Genomic DNA, 21,400 nt, shown 5'->3' on the forward strand with positions numbered 1-21,400 from the left:
TCAGCCCCTGAGCTACATCATTTGTAAAACTTCTCTTACACCCACAGCAGTATTTTGGCAAACTGCCCCAATAATGTGGATCCACTTACCTGCTTCTCCCATGAAAGCTATTTATCCCTATTATCAGGCTGTCATGGATACCATCATTATGGGAAGGGAAAATAGTAAAAAATACTTTGGTAAAGAACCAGATATCATTATACAGCCTTATTCTCAGGCACAAATTAATTGGTTATTTCAAACTACAGAACATTGACCTATTGCTTGTGCTTCTGATTCAGGTAAACTTGACAATCATTAGCCACCCAATAAATTATTACAATTTATTAGTACACATGACTTTTTATTTCCCACAAGAACCTCCAATTCCCCATTGCCCAATGCCTTATTATTTTTCACAAATGGCTCCTCTTCTGGTCATGCAGCTTATGCCTTTAATACAGAGATTGTACAATTTCAGGTAAAATCAAATTCTGCACAAACTGTAGAACTTCAAGCAGTTATCGCAGTTTTCTCCGCATTCCCCAATCAAGCTTTAAATATTTATACTGATAGTGCTTATTTATCTCATTCAGTTCCCTTATTAGAGACAGCAGCGCAAATCAAACATGTATCAGATACTGCTACCTTTTTCTTGCAACTTCAAAATCTTATACACCAAAGGACCCTCCCCTTTTTCATTGGACACCTTAGAAATCATTCCAATTTACCTGGAGAGCAGACGAAGCCACTCACTTAGTCTGTACTGCCCAAACCACCACAGAGCCTGATGGGATCGCATTAGCCTCCGCTGCTCACCAATTACATCATCTAAACGCTCACACCCTTAGAATCATGTTTCAAATTACCTGGGAACAAGCCCGCCACATCGTAAAGCAATGCTCTCCTTGTGTAATTCTACTCCCTACTCCCCATCTAGGAGTAAATCCTCCAGGTCTCATACCCAATGCCATCTGGCAAATGGATGTTACTCACCTACCTGAATTTGGAAAACTCAAGTATGTTCATGTAACCATAGATACCTTCAGTGGATTTATTTATGCCACTGGCCAGTCAGGGGAGGCCGGCAAACATGTCATTGCCCATGTACTAGCCACCATGGCTGTACTAGCCACCCCTAAACAAACGAAAACTGATAATGGTCCAGGATACACAGGACATGCATTTAACCCCTTCTGTAAACACCTCGATATCAAACACGTCACTGGTATACCATTTAACCCACAAGGGCAAGACATAGTAGAACGTACCCACCTATCTCTTAAAAACACTCTAGAAAAAATAAAGAAGGGGGAATGGTACCCTGTCAAGGGATCCCCAAGAAATCTCTTATCCCATTCATTACTCATTTAAAATTTTTTCACACTGGACCAAGACAGCCGGTCTGCAGCAGACCACTTCTGGCACCCAGATACTAGATGGGATTTTGCCACTGCCCTATGGAAAGATCCATTAGATAATAAATGGCATGGCCCCGATACGATTTTAATTCGGGGTAGAGGTGCCGTATGCATATATTCACAGAAGATGGAAGCAGCACGATGGTTACCTGAACGACTGGTCAAATAAGTAGATAACATCATCACCTCTAAATCCAGGGAGCAAGAGACCCCCTGAGAAGGCTTTCTTTCCTTTTCTTTGCAGGTAACTATGAGCACCTGGATGTGGCTACTGCTGGGAATCTCTCTCCTGATACGAAAAAATGAAGGTGGTTTCGGTAATCCCCATGAGGCTCAAGCACTCTTACAAAAATTAAGTGGTACTCCTTGCTAGTGTCGTGATGGCACCTGGAATGGTGAGACAACCCCTCTCCTAAATGTAGATTGTGGTGATAAAACAGCATACTTAGTAATGAGACAAAATGTTCATGGAGCACAGGCATGGGTCTGTAGCAAAAAGGCTAAAATTATCCCCACCTTTAATAAAAGCCTGGACCATGCCCTTGTATAGAATTTCATCCATCTGTACATAATACCTGTTATAAGCAGGTTCAACTATGTACTGGTACAGATAATAATACCTATTTTACAGCAATCTTGACCAGACATTTTTCGGGGACATTTGGAGGCGAGTGGGACACAGTCCCTCAGGTCCGGGGGACCTCAAATAAATATGCCCAATCTGGCTGTCCCAATACAGTAGGAAAAACAATTTGCTGGAATAAGACTCCACCTGTGCACGTCTCTGATGGAGGTGGACCCCAAGATCAGGTGAGACAGAATATAGTCCAAAAGCAACTGGAAAACATTGTAAACCACATGTCTCCTAAATTTAATTATCATCCAATAGCTTTACCCAAAAATAGGGATGCGAATCCAGACCCCCAAACCCTGAAAATGTTAGACATCACACATAGGTTACTTAATCAATCCAACCCTTCTTTGGCTCAAAATTGCTGGTTATGCCTTCATTTAGGACTATCTATGCCTATTTCTATCAATATTAATTCCATTGAATTATCATCTAATAACTGCATGCCCATTATGCCTTTACCAGTACAACCTATCTTTTCTGAAGCACCCTGTATTGTCTCCCCTTATAGAGACGACAGTTATGCTATTGATATTGGCATACTCTCTTTGACCAATTTCACTGACATCATCAATATTACTTATTCCCCGTGTGCTCCCAATGATATGGTATTTGTTTGTGGCAATAACTTGGCATATACCATTCTGCCTACTAATTGGACAGGATTATGTACTATTGCCCTTTTGCTAACTGATATAGATATAGTCAATGGAAATGAATCTTTACCTATACCATCCTTCGATTATATATCTGGCTGTTCTAGAGGGGTTATCCAATTTCTCCCTCTCTTGGCCACTCTGGGAATCACTGCTGGCATGGCCACTGGTACAGCCGATATGGTCATTGCTGTACATAAATATACTGAACTATCTCAACTTATGGCAGAAGATATACAAGCCCTATCAGGCACAGTTAAAGATCTTCAAGTTCAATTAAATTCCTTAGCTGAAGTAGTACTACAGAATAGAAGAGGTTTAGATCTTCTAACGGCTAACCAAGGAGGCATCTGCTTAGCATTACAGGAAAAATGCTGCTTTTATGAAAATAAATCAGGAATTGTTCGAGACAAAATAAAAATTGACAAGATAATCTAGAGGAAAGAAAAAGAAAAATTATGGACAACCCGTTTTTGTGCGGGCTAAACGGCTTTTGGCCTTATCTCCTTCCATTTTTAGGGCCCCTCCTTGGCTTACTAATATTACTGTTGCTAGGACCTTTTCTTTTTAACAAAGTCATGGCCTTTATAAAACAACAAATTGATGCTATTAAAATGCAGCCCCTCCAGGTTCATTATCACAGACTTGCTATGGAAGATGTATGCATAAGGATAACTACTTAGGGGACTGGCTAGTCAAGGATGGGTAACAAGGATGCTCATCCCAGACTTTGCTTATCCTACCAACCTAAGACAGGAGCCCAGTCAGATAGCTACCATGTATCCCATGATGGGTAAGGAGGATCAGCTGAGATGGTAAGGTGGTCCCAACCTAAGACAGACCCAATCACCCCGCCCTCTCAGTCGAGAGCTGGAAAAACTTTAAAATTAAAATGTACATTTAAAAATACTATTAAAAAAGGGGGACCTGTGGAAGGCTGACACCACAGCATCTACATTGTAGGCCAAGTGCTATTTCTGGTACTAACAGACTTAAGTTTCTATTTCCCTGCAAACGCCAGGCCTCTTCTCGTAAATCACATGAGTGAAACTTGGAAGCTTGCCCTTGGGAACTTATCTCCACCATGGCCAGGTTGCTTGGATACCTGATGACGCAAACTTCCTCTTTCACCTACCCTTATATACCCTGGAAGAACTTTGCAATAAACAAGACTTGATCAGACTCCTGTCTTGTCTCCATTCTTCACGCCCCTTGCTCCTTCCCATTCTCACCCCCTCCTCAGGTATCCCTGTCGACTGACCCACGGGCCGGGTCAAAGGAGAAAATACTGCAAGCTGTAAGATGTAAGAAAGCAATAACATACGAGGGGAAGAACATTAGAATGACTGCAGATCTCTCTGCTGAAATCTTTCAAGTCAGGAGAGGGTGGTTATCAACCTTTAATCTCCTTAAACAAAATAAATTTCAACACAGGTTCTTGTATACGGCTAAACTGAGTTTCATCTATGATGAAGAAATTACATACTTTAATGACAGTCACATGTTGAAGAAATTTTCCATAACTAAACCAGCTCTTCAGAATATTCTCAGACCCATCCTCTGTAATGAGCAGCAAAATCCTCCACCACCAAAGTAAACTCACTCAGAAATATTTGATCAAATTCCAACTTCCACAATGACAAAAGGATTAAAAATGTCCACTTGACTTTCAAAAAATTCAATACTCAAAACTCTATCTGGTTTATCATTACTCTCAATTAATGTGAATGGCTTAAATTGCCTTCTAAAGAGACACGGGTTGGCTGCTGGATACCAAAACTGAGGCCAGATTTCTGTTGCATTCAAGAATCAAACCTTAACTTAAAAGATAAACGTAGACTCAGGTTGAAGGGATGGTCATCTATAATTCAGGCAAATAGAAATCAGAAGAAACCTTTATACGCAGATACAATTGGCTTTAATCCAACCAATGTAAGGAAAGATACTGAGGGTCACTTCATATTTGTTAAGGGCAACAACTCAACTTGATGAGATTTCAATTACCAACATTTATGCACCCAACCAGAATGCCCCTCAATTTATAAGAGAAACTCTAACAGACATGAGCAACTTGATTTCTTCTAGGACCATAAATGTTCGAGATTTTAACACTCCTTTGTCAGTGTTGGATAGATCCTCGAAAAAAGAAGCTAAGCAAAGAAATTTTAGACTTAAACTAACCATTCAACATTTGCATCTAGCAGACATCTACAGAACATTTCATCCTAACAAAACTGAATACACATTCTTCTCTTCAGCCCATGGATCATCCTCCAAAATTGATCAATTCTTAGGTCACAAGTCTAACCTTAGCAAATTTAAAAGAATAGAAATCATTCCTTGTATTTTCTCAGACCATCACAGAATAAAAGTTGAACTCAGTAACAACAGGAATCTCCACACGCATACAAAAACATGGAAACTAAATAATCTCATGCTGAATGATAGCTGGGTCATAGACAAGATTAAGAAGAAAATTACCAAATTTTTGGAACAAAACAATAATGAAGAAATGAAACTATCAGAACCTCTGGGATATCAAAAAGGCAGTCCAAAGAGGAAAATTTATAGCATTGCAAGCCTTCCTCAAGAGAATGGAAAGAGAAGTCAATAACTTGATGGGATATCTCAAGCAACTGGAAAAGGAACAACTTTCCAACCCTAAACCCAGCAGAAGAAAAGAAATGACTAAAATTAGAGCAGAACTAAACAAAATTGAAAAGAAAAGAATCAGGGGGGCGGAGACAAGATGACAAATTGAAGCCAGCTTTCCACAGAGGCTCCCGTCCTGAAGGAGAGATAAGGGACAGAAATTTAGCAAGTAACCTGATGGATTCAAGCACCACCAAGCGAGAAAGTTGAAGAACGCACATCAACCCTGCTGAGGAGAGCTACGACCACAAGGATGCAAACAAAAGGTACAAAACCCACCACCAAGCAGACGGGATACCCCCTCCCCAACCTGATTGGCTTAAGAACCCCACAAACAAATGGGCAGAAATCAAAGGCCCTCCCACTACACTTCATGGGAGAAACCTACTAAAATATGGACCTACCTCCCTTACTAGGGCGCCAGGCACACTAGTATGGGAGGTAGGTCCAGACATAAAACTGTATAAAACAGTAAATATCCTTTGCCGGCAACTCAGAGCAACTGCCAGACATAAAACTGTATAAAACAGTAAATATCCTTTGCTGGCAACTCTGAGTTCCAAGAACTTCCCTCCACTCTCTCTGAGGTCTGAAAGCCTGTCCCCCAGGAGTTCGGATTCTTGGGTGACTTCTAGAGGGGAGAGGACAGTCCCCGAGCTGCGGCTGGTCAGTGCTGATTCTGGGGCACAAGAGAGAGGTGAGGACAGTCAGCGGAGGGCGACTCTCACCAGAGCGGCGCTTCCCTGAGCCGTGGTGCAGCAGCCCTCCTTGGGCAACGATACAACTAGGCATAAAACTGAGTGGAACTGTGTGACCTCACTACTGGAGGATCTGGGCTCCCGGCTCTGGGCTCCTGGTGCTCCCCCCACCCTCGCTCTGTGGTCTGGAGACCTGAGCACCTGCCATGTGGATGGGCAAGGAACTGGGTCGAACTGAGTCTGTTCGCTACCGGCTGCTCTGGGCTCCAGCTGCTCCCCACACTCCGCCCTCACTCTGAAGCCTGATGGCTCGAGCTGCAGCACTGCGGCCTGGCAAGAGACTGGGAGGGAGCTGAGTGTGCTCGCTGCCAATGGCTCTGGGCTCCTGGTGCTCCCCCTGCCCTCGCCCTGTGGTCTGGAGCCTGAGCACCTACCATGTGGCTGGGCAAGGAACTGGGTCAAACTGAGTCTGTTCACTGCCAGCATCTCTGGGCTCCAGCTGCTCCCCCCACCCCGCCCTCACTCTGAAGCCTGAAGGCTTGAGATGTGGAGCTGTGGCCAGGTGAGAGACTCTGGGCTCTGGGCTCCTGGCCCTCCCCCCACTCTCGCTCTGTGATCTGGAGACCTGAGCACCTGCCAAGCGGCCAGGCAATGAACTAAGTGGAATGGAGTGTGTTCACTGCCGGCGGCCCTGGGCTCACACCACTCCCCCCAGCCCGCCCTCACTCTGAAACCTGGAGGCTTGGGATGCAGCGGTGCAGTGGAGCTAAAGATTGGGAGGAACTGAGTGTGCACACTGCTGGCGGCTCTGGGCTCCCGGCGACCCACCCCACCCTCACTCTAGAATCTGGAGGCCTGTCCCACGGGAGTCCAGATTCCTGGAGAATTTGTTGGGGCATGGACAGTGCCCGAACTGTGGCTTGTCGGTCCTGACTCTGGGACACAAGAGTGAGGCCAGGGGAGAACCACATCAGAGTGGCAGTTCCCTGAGGTGGCTGAAGCCACAACCCCTGCCACCCTGGGCAGCTAGAGGCCACTCCTGAGTATAGAATTTGCCTCAGGTGACTCACAGACCCAGGAAACTTACAGGGCAGGGCTGACTCAGAGAACTGAGACTTCAACCCAGAGCAAGTGCTTCACTGGGGTCAAACAGAAGCCAGCTGAAAATAAGTCAGAACCACTTAGCCCCACCACACCAGACAGGGCCCCAGTCACTCAGGCCACAACACTGAAAGGGCCCTCAACTAAACCCCAGGGGAAAAATCAAAGGGAGTAAAACAACCATGGGCCGGAATCAGCGGAAAAACTCTGGGAACATGAATAACCAGAATAGATCAACCCCCCCCAAGGAAAGATATGGCAGATGTAATTGAAGATCCCATTCATAAAAACTGGCAGACATGTCAGAAATCAAATTCAGAATTTGGTATGCAGACAAGATTGATAAAATGGAATTAGGAATCCGAGGAGAAATTCAAAAGTTGTCTAAAGAATTTAACGAATTTAAAGACAAAACCACCAAAGACTTAGACACACTGAAGCAAGAATTTGCAGCCTTTAAAGATATGAAAAATACAGTAGAATCCCTCAGCAACAGAATGGACCAAGCAGAAGAAAGGATTTCTGACATCGAAGATAAAGCCTTTGAATGCTCCCAAATTCTCAAAAAGGAAGAGAAATAGAGAGCAAAAATGGATCACTCTCTTAGAGAGCTCTGGGATAATTTGAAGAAGGTCAATATACGAATAATAGGAGTTCCAGAAAAAGATGAAGTGGCATCAATGGGCACAGAGGCCCTTCTGCATGAAATTATAAAAGAGAATTTTCCAGACATGCCTAGAGACTCTGAAATTCAGATAGCAGACACTTTCAGAACTCCAGCACGATTCAACCCGAATAAGTCATCCCCCAGACATATCATAATTAGCTTCACTAAAGTTAACATGACGGAGAAAATACTCAAGGTTATCAGGTGAAAGAAAGCCATTACCTACAAAGGTAAGACCATTAGAATGACTGCAGATCTCTCTGCTGAAACTTTGCAAGCCAGAAGAGGGTGGTCATTGACTTTTAATCTCCTAAAGCAAAATAACTTTCAACCCCGGATCTTGTACCCAGCTAAACTGAGTTTCATCTATGATGGAGAAATTAAATACTTTAATGACATTCATATGTTGAAGAAATTTGCCACAACCAAACCAGCTCTTCAGGATATTCTCAGACCTATCCTCCGTAATGACCAACCCAATCCTCTACTACAAACGTAAACTCACTCAGAAACTCCTGATCAAACGCCAACTTCTACAATGGCGAAAAGATTAAAAATGTCCACTGGACTTTTGAAAAACTCGATATCCAAAATTTCACCAAACTTATCAAGAGTCTCCACCAATGTGAATGGCTTAAACTGTCCTCTAAAGAAACATAAGTTAGCTGACTGGATACAAAAATTCAGACCAGATATATGTTGCTTACAGGAGTCACATCTTAACTTAAAAGACAAATACAGACTCAGGGGGAAAGGATAGTCATCCATATTTCATGCAAATGGTAATCAGAAAAAAGCAGGTGTTGGAATTTTATTTGCAGACACAATAGGCTTTAAACCAACAAAAGTAAGGAAGGACAAGAATGGTCACTTCATATTTGTTAAGGGTAATACTCAATATAATGAGATTTCAATTATGAATATCTATGCACCAAACCAGAATGCACCTCAATTTAAAAGAGAAACTCTAACAGACATGAGCAACTTGATTTCCTCCATCTCCATAGTAGTCAGAGATTTTAACACTCCTTTGGCAGTGAGGGATCGATCCTCCAACAAAAAGCTGAGTAAAGAAATTTTAGATTTAAATCTAACCACCTAGCATTTAGATTTAGCAGATATCTACAGAACATTTCATCCTAACAAAACTGAATATACATACTTCTCATCAGCCCATGGAACTTACTCCAAAATCGATCACATCTGGGGTCACAAGTCTATCCTCAGTAAATTTGAAGGAATAGAAGTTATTCCGTGCATCTTCTCGGACCATCATGGAATAAAACGTGAGCTGAGTAACAACAGGAATCTGCATAATCATACAAAAACATGGAAGTTAATTAACCTCATGCTGAATGATAGCTGGGTCAGAGATGAGAACAAGAAGGAAATTGCCAAATTTTTGGAACAAACGACAATGAAGACATGAACTGTCAGAACCTCTGGGACACCACAAAGGCAGTTCTAAGAGGGAAACTTATAGCACTGCAAGCCTTCCTCAGGAGAACAGAAAGAGAGGAAGTTAGCAACTTAATGGGACCTTTCAAGCAACTGGAAAAGGAAGAAGACTGCAACCCCAAACCCAGTAGAAGAAAAGAAATAACCAAAATCAGAGCAGAATTAAATGAAATTGAAAACAAAAGAATAATACAACAGATCAATAAATCAAAAAGCTTTTTTGAAAATGTCAACAAAATAGATAAACCATTGGCCAATCCAATCAGGATAAAATGAGTAAAATCTCTAATCTCATAAATCAGAAATGACAAAGACGAAATAACAACAGACTCCTCAGAAATCCAAAAATCCTTAATGAATATTACAAGAAACTTTACTATCAGAAATATGAAAATCTGAAGGAAATGGACGGATACTTGGAAGCTTGTCACCTTCCAAGACTTAACCAGAATAAAGTGGAAATGTTGAACAGGCCAATATCAAGTTCGGAAATAACATCAACCATACAAAACCTCCTCAAAAAGAAAAGCCCGGGATCAGATGGTTTCACATCAGGATTCTACCAAACCTTTAAAGAGGAATTAGTACCTATACTACTCAACCTGTTCCAAAAGGTAGAAAATGAAGGAAGACTACCCAAAACATTTTATGAACCAAACATCACCCTGATCCCCAAATCAGTAAAAGACCCAACAAGAAAAGAAAACTACAGACCGATATCACTAATCAATATAGATGCAAAAATATTCAACAAGATCCTAACAAACAGAATCCAGGAAAACATCAAACAAATTACACATCATGATCAAGTTGGCTTTATCCCAGGGTCTCAAGGCTGGTTCAATATACATAAATCCATAAATGTAATTCAGCACATAAACAAAGCGAAAAACAAAGACCATATGATTCTCTCAATCGATGCAGAAAAAGCTTTTGATAACATCCAACATCCCTTCATGATCAGAACACTTAAGATAATTGGTATAGAAGGGACATTTCTTAAACTGATAGAGGCCATCTACAGCAAACCCACAGCCAATATCATATTGAACTGATTTAAATTGGAATCATTTCCACTTAGATCAGGAACCAGACAAGGCTGCCCATTGTCTCCATTGTTTTTAACATTTTTTTTTTTTTTTTTTTTTTTTTTGTAGAGACAGAGTCTCACTGTACTGCCCTCGGGTAGAGTGCCGTGGCGTCACACGGCTCACAGCAACCTCTTAACTCTTGGGCTTACGCGATTCTCTTGCCTCAGCCCCCCCAGCAGCTGGGACTACAGGCGCCCGCCACAACGCCCGGCTATTTTTTTGTTGCAGTTTGGCCGGGGCTGGGTTTGAACCCGCCACCCTCGGCATATGGGGCCGGCACCCTACTCACTGAGCCACAGGTGCCGCCCTGTTTTTAACATTGTAATGGAAGTTTTAGCCACCACAATTAGGGAAGAAAAGGCGATCAAGGGTATCCACATAGGGTCAGGAGAGATCAAACTTTCGCTCTTCGCAGATGATATGATTGTATATCTGGAAAACACTAGGGACTCTACTACAAAACTCTTAGAAGTGATCAAGGAATACAGGAACATTCATAAATCGGTAGACTTTATATATACCAACAATAGTCAAGCTGAAAAAACAATTAAGGACTCTATCCCATTCACAGTAATTCCAAAGAAGATGAAATATTTGGGAGTTTATCTAACAAAGGATGTGAAAGACCTATATAAAGATAACTATGAAACTCTAAGAAAAGAGATAGCCGAGAATGTTAATAAATGGAAAAACACCATGCTCATGGCTGGGAAGATCAACATTGTTAAAATGTCCATACTACTCAAAGCAATATATAACTTCAACGCAATCCCTATTAAAGTACCACTGTCATACTTTAAAGATCTTGAAAGAACAATACTTCGTTTCATATGGAATCAGAAAAAACCTCGAATAGCCAAGACATTACTCAAAAGTAAAAACAAAGCAGGAGGAATTACTCTACCAGACCTCAGACTATACTACAAATCGATAGTGATCAAAAGAGCATGGTATTGGTATAAAAACAGAGAAGTAGATGCCTGAAACAGAATAGAATGAATCCAGCTACTTACCGTTATTTAATCTTTGACAAGCCAATTAAAAACATTCAATGGGGAAAAGATCCCCTATTTAACAAATAGTGTTGGGTGAACTGGCTGACAACCTGTAGAAGACTGAAACTGGACCCACACCTCTCACCATTAACCAAGATAGACTCTCACTGGATTAAAGATTTAAACCAAAGACATGAAACTATAAAAATACTAGAAGAGAGTGCAGGGAAAACCCTTGAAGAAATTGGGTTGTGCGAGTTTTTTATGAGAAGGACCCCCTGAGCAACTGAAGGAGCTTCAAAAATACACTATTGGGACTTTGTCAAACTAAAAAGCTTCTGCACAGCCAAGAACACAGTAAGTAAAGCAAGCAAACAGCCCTCACAATTGGAGAAGATGTTTGCAGGTTGTCTCTAACAAAGGTTTAATAACCAGAATCCACAGAGAACTCAAACGCATTAGCAAGAATAGAACAAAGGATACCATTGCAGGCTGGGCAAGGGACTTGAAGAGAAACTTCTCTGAACAAGATAGGCATGCGGCCTTCAAACATATGAAAAAATGCTCATCATCTTTAATCATCAGAGAAATGCAAATCAAAACTACTTTGAGATATCATCTAAGTCCAGTGAGACTAGCCTATATCACAAAATCCCAAGACCAGAGATGTTGGCACGGATGTGGAGAAAAGGGAATACTTTTGCACTGCTGGTGGGAATGCAAATTAATACATTCCTTTTGGAAAGATATATGGAGAACACTCAGAGATCTAAAAATAGATCTGCCATTCAATCCTGTAATTTCTCTGCTGGGCATATACCCAGAAGACCAAAAACCACATCATAACAGAGATATTTGTACCAGAATCTTTATTGCAGCCCTATTCATAATTGCTAAGTCATGGAAAAAGCCCAAGTGCCCATCAATCCACGAATGGATTAATAAATTGTGGTATATGTGCACCATGGAATACTATGCAGCCTTGAAGAAAGATGGAGACTTTACCTCTTTCATGTTTACATGGATAGATCTGGAACATATTCTTCTCAGTAAAGTATCTTGAGAATGGAAGAAAAAAATATCTAATGTACTCACCCCTACTATGAAACTAATTTAGGACCTTCACATGAAAACTATAACCCAGTTACAACCTAAGTATAGGTGGAAGGGGGAAGGGTGGGGAGGGAGGGGGAGGGGGTAGAGGGAGGGTCATTGAAAGGATCACACCTGTGGTGCATCTTACAAGGGTATATGTGAGGCTTGATAAATGTGGAATGTAAATATCTTAGCAAAGTAACTATGAAAATGCCAGGAGGGCTATGTCAACTAATATGATAAAAATGTGTCAAATGGTCTATGAACCAAGTGTATGGTGCCCCATGATCATATTGATGTACACAGCTATGATTCAGTAAAGATAAAAATAAAAAAAATCATACAACAGATTAACCAATCAAAGAGTTTTTCTTTTCTTTTTTTTTTGAAAAGGTCAATATAATAGATAATCCTTTGGCTAACCTAACCAGAAGTAGAAGAATAAAATCCCTAATTTCATCAGTCAGAAATGATAAAGGCCAAATAATAACAGACTACTCAGAAATTCATAAAATCCTTAATGAATACTACGTAAAACTCTACACTCAGAAGCATGAAAATCTGAATGAAATAGATCAATACTTGTAAACATGCCACCATCCTAGACTTAGCCAGAATGAAGTGGAAATGTTGAACAGGCCTATAAAAAGTTCTGAAATAGCATCAACTGTAAGAAATCTCCCCAGAAGGAAAAGCCCAGGACCAGATGGATTAACATCAGAATTCTACCAAACCTTTAAAGCAGAACTAGTACCTATATTAGTTAATGTTTTCCAAAACATAGAAAAAGAAGGAATACTTCCCAATACATTTTCTGAAGCAAGTATCATCCTGACACCCAAACCAGGAAAAGACCCAACAAGAAAAGGAAAACTATAGACCAATATTTCTAATGAATATTGATGCAAAAATGTTCAATAAGATCTTAGCAAACAGAACAGAACAACACATCAAAGAAATTATACACCACGACAAGGTGGATTTCATCCCAGGGTCCCAAGGATGATTAAATATACATAAATCCATAAATATAATACATCACATAAAAAAGCTAAAAAACAAAGACCATATGATTCTCTCAACTGATGCAGAAAAAGCTTTTGACAATATCCAGCATCCTTTCTTGATCAGTACGCTTAAGAAAACAGGTATAGAAGGAAAATTTCTTAAACTGATAGAGGCTATCTACAGCAAAACTCGCAGCCAATATCATAGTGAATGGAGTAAAATTGAAACATTTCCACTCAGATCAGGAACCAGGCAAGGATGCCCACTGTCTCCACTGCTTTTCAACATTGTAATGGAAATCCTGCAATCAGGCAAGAGAAGACAATCAAGGGGATCCAAATCAGACCAGAGAAGATCAAACTGTCACTCTTCACAGACGATATGATTATATATATGGAAAATTCCAGGGAATCAACTACAAAACTCGTAGAAGTGATCAAGGAATATAGTAACATCTCAGGATACAAAATTAAACTCATAAATCTGTAGCCTTTATATACACCAACAATAGTCAAGGGAAAAAAACAATCAAGGACTTTATTCCCTTTACAATAGTCCCAAAGAAGATAAAATATCTGGGAGTGTATCTAACTAAGAATGTGAAAGGTCTCTATAAAGAGAACTATGAAACTCCGAGAAAAGAAATACCTGAAGATGTTAACAAATGGAGCAATATACCATGCTCATGCCTGGGAAGAATCAACATTGTTAAAATGTCTATACTACCTAAAGCAATCTACAGATTTAAAACAATCCCTATTAAAGCACCTCTGTCATATTTTAAAGACCTGGAAAAATTAGTACTTTGTTTTATATGGACATAGAAAAAAACTCAAATAGCCAAGACATTACTCAGAAATAAAAACAAATTGGGAGGAATCATGCTTCCAGACTTCAGACTATACTATAAATCAATAGTGATCAAAACAGCGTGGTACTGGCACAGAAATAGAGAGGTAGATGTATGGAACAGAATTGAAGACCAAGAAGTGAACCCAGACACTTATCGTCATTTGATTTTTGATAAGTCTATTAAAAATATAAATTGGGGGAATGATTCCTTATTCAGTAAATGGTGCTGGATGAATTGGCCAGCAACTTGTAGAAGATTGAAACAGGACCCCCACCTTTCTCCTCTAACAAAAATTGACTTTTACTGGTTAAAGGACTTAAACTTAAGATATGAAACTGTAAAAATTCTTAGAGAGAGTGCAGGAGAAATGCTTGAAAAAATTGGCCTGGGAGAATACTTTATGAGGAGGACACCCCAGACAATTGAAACAACATCAAAAATACATTACTGGGATCTGATCAAATTAAAAAGCTTCTGCACTGCCAAGAACATAGTAAGTAAAGCAAATAGACAGCACTCGGAATGGGAAAGCATTTTTGCAAGTTATACTTCTGACAAATGTCTAATAACTAGAATCCACTGAGAACTCAAACTTATTACTAAGCAAAAAACAAGTGATCTCATTTCATTGTGGGCAAGAGACATGAACAGAAGCTTCTCTGAAGAAGACAGGTGCATGGCCTATAGACACATGGCCTATAGACACATGAAAAAATGCTCATCATCTTTAATCATCAGAGAAATGCAAAGGAAAGCCACTTTGAGATACCATCTAACTCCAGTATGAGTAGCCAACATCACAAAATACCAAAACTACAGATGTTGGCGTGGATGTGGAGAAAAGGGAACACTTCTGCACTGCTGGTGGGAATGCAAGCTAGTACGTTCCTTTTGGAAGGAAGTTTGGAGAACACTCAGGGATCTAAATGTAGACCTGCCCTTTGATCCCGCAATTTCTCTTCTAGGTGTATATCCCCAGGACCAAAAATCATTTGGCAATAAAGATATTTGCACAGATTGTTCATTGCAACTCAATTCATAATTGCCAAGTCATCGAAGAAGCCCAAGTGCCCATCGACCCATGAATGGATTAATATATTGTGGTATATGTATACCATGGAATACAATGCAGCATTAAAAAATATGGAGACATATCCCATTTATTTTTACATGGATGAAACTGCAAAATATTCTTCTTAGTAAAATATCTCAGAAAAGGAAAAAAAATATCCAATGTACTAAGTACTACTGTGAAACCAATTTATAATCACTTACACTTGCATATGAAAAATGAAACACAACTATAGCCTAGGATGAAGTAAGGAAGGGGAAGGAGGGGGAGGGGAGAGGGTTGGAGGGATAGTAGGAGATAGTAGGGGGACCACACCTATGGAGCATATTGCAAGTACAAGTTGTATCTATCATGTGTAGAACGCAAATGTCCTAATGCTGTAATTGGGTAAATGAGGTGAAGGCTATGTTGATTAGTATGATGTAAGCACTCCAATTTGTACAAATAATCAACACATTGAAAATGGCATAAATGTATTTATGATCTATGTGCAAAAAATTTAATAAAAAATAAAAATTATTTCTTTTGAATAATTTAGCTATTATTTCTTCAAATATTTTTTTTCTTCTACATTCCTCTTTTTCTGGTGCATCCATTATATATATGTTGATACTCTAAAATTGCCCCATATACTTCTGAGGCTTTGTTCAGTTTTTCTTATTTTTATCTCTGCTTTTTTTTATGGTTTATGTAATCTCTATTTATCTATATTCAACTTTGCTAATTCTTCTCCCTAGATGAATTTATTGTTTATTCCATCTGTTAAATATTTACTTCAGTTCTTATAATTTTCAACACCACAATTTCCATAGGATTCTTTATTGATATTTTCTATTTGATATGTCATTGTAATTTGACTTTCTTTTACTTCTTTGATCATGCTTTCCTTTGGTCCTGTGAACATATTTTTAATAATTACCTTTAATTCTTTTTATGGTTGAGTCCAACATCCGAGTGATCTCCCATGCAGTTTCTATGACCTACTTTTTCCTCTGGTAGGAAAAAGTAGGTTTCTTTTTTCTTTTCATTCTTTGTATTTTTTTGGTTGAGAACTAGACATTTCAGATATTATATTATAAAAACTATGGATATTCCTCCCCTACTCTGGGAGTGGTTATTGTTATTTACTGATTTATTTGCTTAGTGAATGGCTAGATTATTTTAGTGGCACCACAGTGTTAAGTCTTTGATATTGTTTCTCAGGTCAGCACAGCTTTGGGGCATGTCAAAATCACCCCTGGATGATGATATTTCTGGTACGGTGCTCTTTCACTCTTACCCTGACCACCATCAGGTGTTATGTGCCACTAAGTATTGGCTTATTTCTCTATTATTTACAACAATTCCCTGGAATGCAATTTTTTCCTACAAATTAATCACATCTTATTGGGAATGTTTTGACAGAATAGTTTTGATAATGGTATGCAATATTTGTTTTAACCCCCAGGAGGACCATGCCAAGCTGTTTGTTTCTAGGTTCTGTACTACATACTAGCCAGTCTACATTCTAGGCTCTATCGTTAGTAGTTATATGAATATCCTTCTAATTGTTTTTTTACTACAACCTCTACTGTTCTTGAGAGAGACCTCAGGTTTAAAGTTATTCAATCTTTATTGCAAATGATGTAATTTCTTTTGAGAAGAGATTAAAAAATATTTTTTTGAGACAGAGTCTCACTTTGTCACCCTTGGTAGAGTGCTGTGGCATCAAAGCTCACAGAAACCTCCAAATCTTGGGCTTAGGCAAGTCTCTTGTGTCAGCCTTCTGAGAAGCTGGGACTACAGGTGCCCACCACAACACCTGGCTACGTTTTTGTTGCAGTTTGGCCAGGACTGAGTTTGAACTTGCCACCCTCATTATGTGGGGCCATTGCCCTACTCACTGAGCCACAGGTGCCACCAAAGATTAAGAAATATGTTACAGACTTTTCTCTCCACCAGGAAAAATCTCTCAGCCAGAGCTCTGAAATTGAGGGTGGGAGTATTGCAAGATTCCCACTAGTAATACTCTTATTCTAGAAGCTTAGCACTTAGTGGAATTGTAATGAGAAGTCAGCAGCCTATGGTGATTGAGCCTGTTTTTTTTTCCTTGTGTGGAACCACTACATCATGACCTTTGGTTCAGAGTCAGAGAGAGAGGAAGCCCTATCTTTTTTGGCTATATTGGCTATATTGTTCAGTACTGGAGTTACTATTTTACGGAGTTGGGATGAAGGAGGAAGTAAGAACTCTTGTTCAAAACACCGCAGAATCCTTCCTTTCTCACCACATTTTGATATATTTTTTTCATAGATGTTTCTTTCTTTCTTTTTTTTTTTTTTGAGACAGAATCTCACTTTTTTGCCCTCAGTAGAGTGCTGTGGCATGACAGCTCACTGCAACCTCCAACTCCTGGGGCTTAGGTGATTCTACTGCCTCAGCCTCCCAAGTAGCTGGGACTACAGGCACTCGCCACAACGCCCAGCTACTTTTTGATGCAGTTTGGCCAGGGTCGGATTCAATTCTGCCACCCTCTGTATATGGGGCTGGCGCCCTAACCACTGAACGACAGGTGCTATCCCTCATTCCTCTATTCTTGCAATAATACTGAGAGCTTAGGTGTGCCAGACTCTGTGATAAATGATGGCTGATGGATATTGTTAAGGAGTAAATGATTATATCTCTCCTAAATATAGTTGAAACCCTAATCCTGGAGTTGGAGATGGAGATGGAGCCATTGAGAGGCAATTAGATGAGGTCATGAAAGTGGGTCCCTTATGATGGCAATAGTGCCTTTTATACAGGAGCTTCTCCCTCTGTCTCTCTTTTCTCCTCTCTCTTCAAGTACACACAAAGAAGGCATAATGTAAACATACAATAATATGGTATCCACTTAGCCGGGCGTTGTGGCGGGCGCCTGTAATCCCAGCTACTCGGGAGGCTGAGGCAAGAGAATCGCCTAAGCCTAGGAGTTGGAGGTTGTTGTGAGCTGTGTGACGCCACGGCACTCTACCAAGGGTGATAAAGTGAGACTCTGTCTCTACAAAAAAATATATATATATATGGTATCCACTTATAGGCCAAGAGATGATGCTCTCAATAAAACCTACCTTGCAAACATTTTGATCTTGAACTTTCAAGTCTCCAAAACTATGAGAAATATATTCTGCTGGTTAATCCACAGCCTTTCACATTTTATTATGACAGCCAAAGCAGGTGAATGCTGATGAGTAAACACAATATGGTTGCTGTCTTTGGCAACATTTTAGAGGAGAGTAATATTAATTAACTAACCACAGAAAAATATATAAAATCGCCCATGTCAAGAGCGACATAAAAGCACAGCACTATAAGAGCATATAAAACTGCATTGACCTAATCAAGAAGATCAAGAAAGAAACAATAAATTCTACAGGAAAACATAAAACGTTTCTGTTGAGAGTGGTGTATTCCAGGCCTTAGCAACAGAATTTCCTATCCTAAGACTAATAATGGGACAACCACTAAGGCTATTTTAACATACAGATGACATGACCTTTGTGTTATGCAAAGATCATGCTGGTAGCAGTGTGGAAAATGATTTGGATGGGGACTCTGAGAAAAGCATACTATTTTTATACACTCTTACACAGACCATTTATGACACCAGATATGTGGGAATTTTCCCACAGTGGCCAATTGTCTGATTCTCCATGGACACCAGCTGTGTGCCCTACAGTTCAATTAAATTCCAACAGTATCCACCTGTACCTAGCATCGGATCCCACAAGTTAAGAGCTCATATAAGATTGCCCCCCTTTTCAGACACCAGTCATAAGTCTGAGTCTCCTGAACTTTTGAACAACTGAGCATAAATCAGGGGTTCTCATAGCTTCCCCTTCGCGTATGATAAATTTCTAGACCAACTCAGAACTCAGGGTAACACTTACATTTACTGGCTTAGTATAAAGGATATTATAAAGAATACAGATAGGGCAGCACCTGTGGCTCAAAAGGTAGGGTGCCAGCCCCATATACTGGAGGTGGTGGGTTCAAACACAGCCCCTCCCCACAACACAAAAAGAATACACATGAAGTCGGATGAAAAGACATAATAAACCAGGTTCACAAGAGTCCAGAGAGCAGAAGTTTCTTTCGTTGTGCACTAGGCATATGTCATCCTTCTGGCATACGGGGGGAGGGAGGGGGAAGGAGGGGGATTAATGGGATTACACCTGCGGTGCATCTTACAAGGGTATATGTGAATCCTAGTAAATGTGGAATGTAAAGGTCTTAGCAAAATAACTAAGAAAATGCTACAAAAGCTATGTTAACTAATGTAATGAAAATGTGTCAAACGATCTATGAACCAAGTGTATGGTGCCCCACGATCATACTAATGTACACAGCTATGGTTTAATAAAAATAAAAAAAAAATAAAAAAAAAACAGAATCTCATCCAATCTTATTGTTCAAGAGTTTTCGTAGAGCTTAATCTCTACCAATGCCAGTTCCCAAAGACTGGTGGGGAGGGTTGAAAGTTCTAACCCTCTAATCATTTGTTTTTCTCTGGTGACTGGATTTATCCTGAATCTAACTACCACTTCATCCTACATCAGCTCATGAGCATAAACCCATGTGTGGTCAAAAGGGGCTTATTATAAATAACAAAGGGTACTTCTATTACTCAGGATTCCTATGCATTTAGGAGCTCTGTGCCAGGAATCAGGGACAAAGACCAAATATATTTATAATTATACCTCAGGGTACACAACAGAAACAAGAAGATGAGAAAAGTGATGGCAATAGCCTGGGCCAGGAGAGTATTGGTGGAGGTGAAAAGCTGAGGATACAGTAGTAAGAGAAAAAGAGAAGTGGAGAGATTTTATTCATATACAGGAAGATATACATGAAAGGACTTATTCATGGATTGAAAAGAAGAGTGTCATGGAATGTGAGAGATAACAATGATAAGTCAGAGGTTTTATTTTTAGCATTCAGAGAAATGGCAAACATTAGATGAGGATCAAGTTTGAAAAAAAGATGGCATAAGTTTAGTTTATAACAATCTATTATTCAAAAGTTTATGGCACAGCTCCCTGTAAATCCAGTGGAGACCTACAGTCTGAATCTTTTTAGCCCACAAAATCATCCCCCTCCTGGTGCCCATATGTAGTGAGGGATACTGAGGAGTTCTGGGAGAGATCTTCGGATGAGAGGAGCTCAAAGATGTCAGACAATGTTGGAATGTCTGCTGAGAAATCACAGGCATAAGGACTCTGGGACCACAGTGGGCCTGGGGCAGGGTCTGGGGAAGCCCCTGAGAATGAGCCTGTGCTTGGACCTTAAAACGGGCCTCAGAATGGGCCTGAGTTTGGGCATTGGCTTGGGCCTTGGCATGGGCCTGCCATTGGGCCTAGGGCAGCAGGGATGACTTCCTGGGTGTTGTACCCTAGGCACCCCCATGCCTGGTGGAGGCTGCAATCGGTGGTGGCTTCTGCTGCTGGGAAGATTCCTGGGGGGGGGGCATACAGAAGAGAACTTGGGAAACCTGGGCCATTTGGGGACATGAGGTGGCTGCTGCCCGGGGCATGGGCCCTAGGGCTGGTGGGTGCAGCCCAGGCTCCTCAGGTTCCCTGTCCATAACCTCCTCAGACTCCCTGTTCATGACCTCTGCAGCTCTGTTTGGGCCTGCGGTTCTTGAACCACACTCTGGGAATCATTAGGATCTTCCATGTTGCTCCTGCTGTGTCCAGAACATGACATAGAAGAGATTTGTTTAGTAGTATCTTTATGTACTATTTTTTAAAAAAATTCTAATTTGTTCATTTCTATATATTGAGACCTTATCCATAGAATCCTTATTTTGTAGCTCTTTACTCAATTAAATTCTCTCTATATAGCAACAGAGGTCATGTTACAGCAAAGGAGATCATTATTTTCTTTTTTAAAATTTCAGAGTGATATGAGAGAACAAATGATTAGGATATGTACCTTGCAATTGTCTGGCAAAGTCCAAGTTATAGTTGAGTCTTCCGCCTAGAGGATGTGCTGGATATCCTTAA

General features: G+C 40.4%; 1 protein-coding gene across 1 annotated transcript in view; it reads left to right on the plus strand.

Annotated features, from left to right (window-relative positions):
• Positions 1-1,525: 1,525 nt before the first annotated feature.
• The window catches only part of LOC128576858 (syncytin-1-like), a 62,258-nt gene continuing 42,383 nt past the window's right edge, over positions 1,526-21,400 (plus strand). The window contains exons 1-3 of the mRNA XM_053579026.1: positions 1,526-1,717; positions 2,032-2,981; positions 3,931-3,991. Coding sequence (XP_053435001.1) covers positions 1,651-1,717; positions 2,032-2,981; positions 3,931-3,991 — 1,078 coding nt within the window. The 5' untranslated portion in view covers positions 1,526-1,650. The remainder of the gene's footprint in view (positions 1,718-2,031; positions 2,982-3,930; positions 3,992-21,400) is intronic.

Source organism: Nycticebus coucang, chromosome X, assembly GCF_027406575.1.
Source record: "Nycticebus coucang isolate mNycCou1 chromosome X, mNycCou1.pri, whole genome shotgun sequence".
Lineage (NCBI taxonomy): Eukaryota > Metazoa > Chordata > Mammalia > Primates > Lorisidae > Nycticebus > Nycticebus coucang.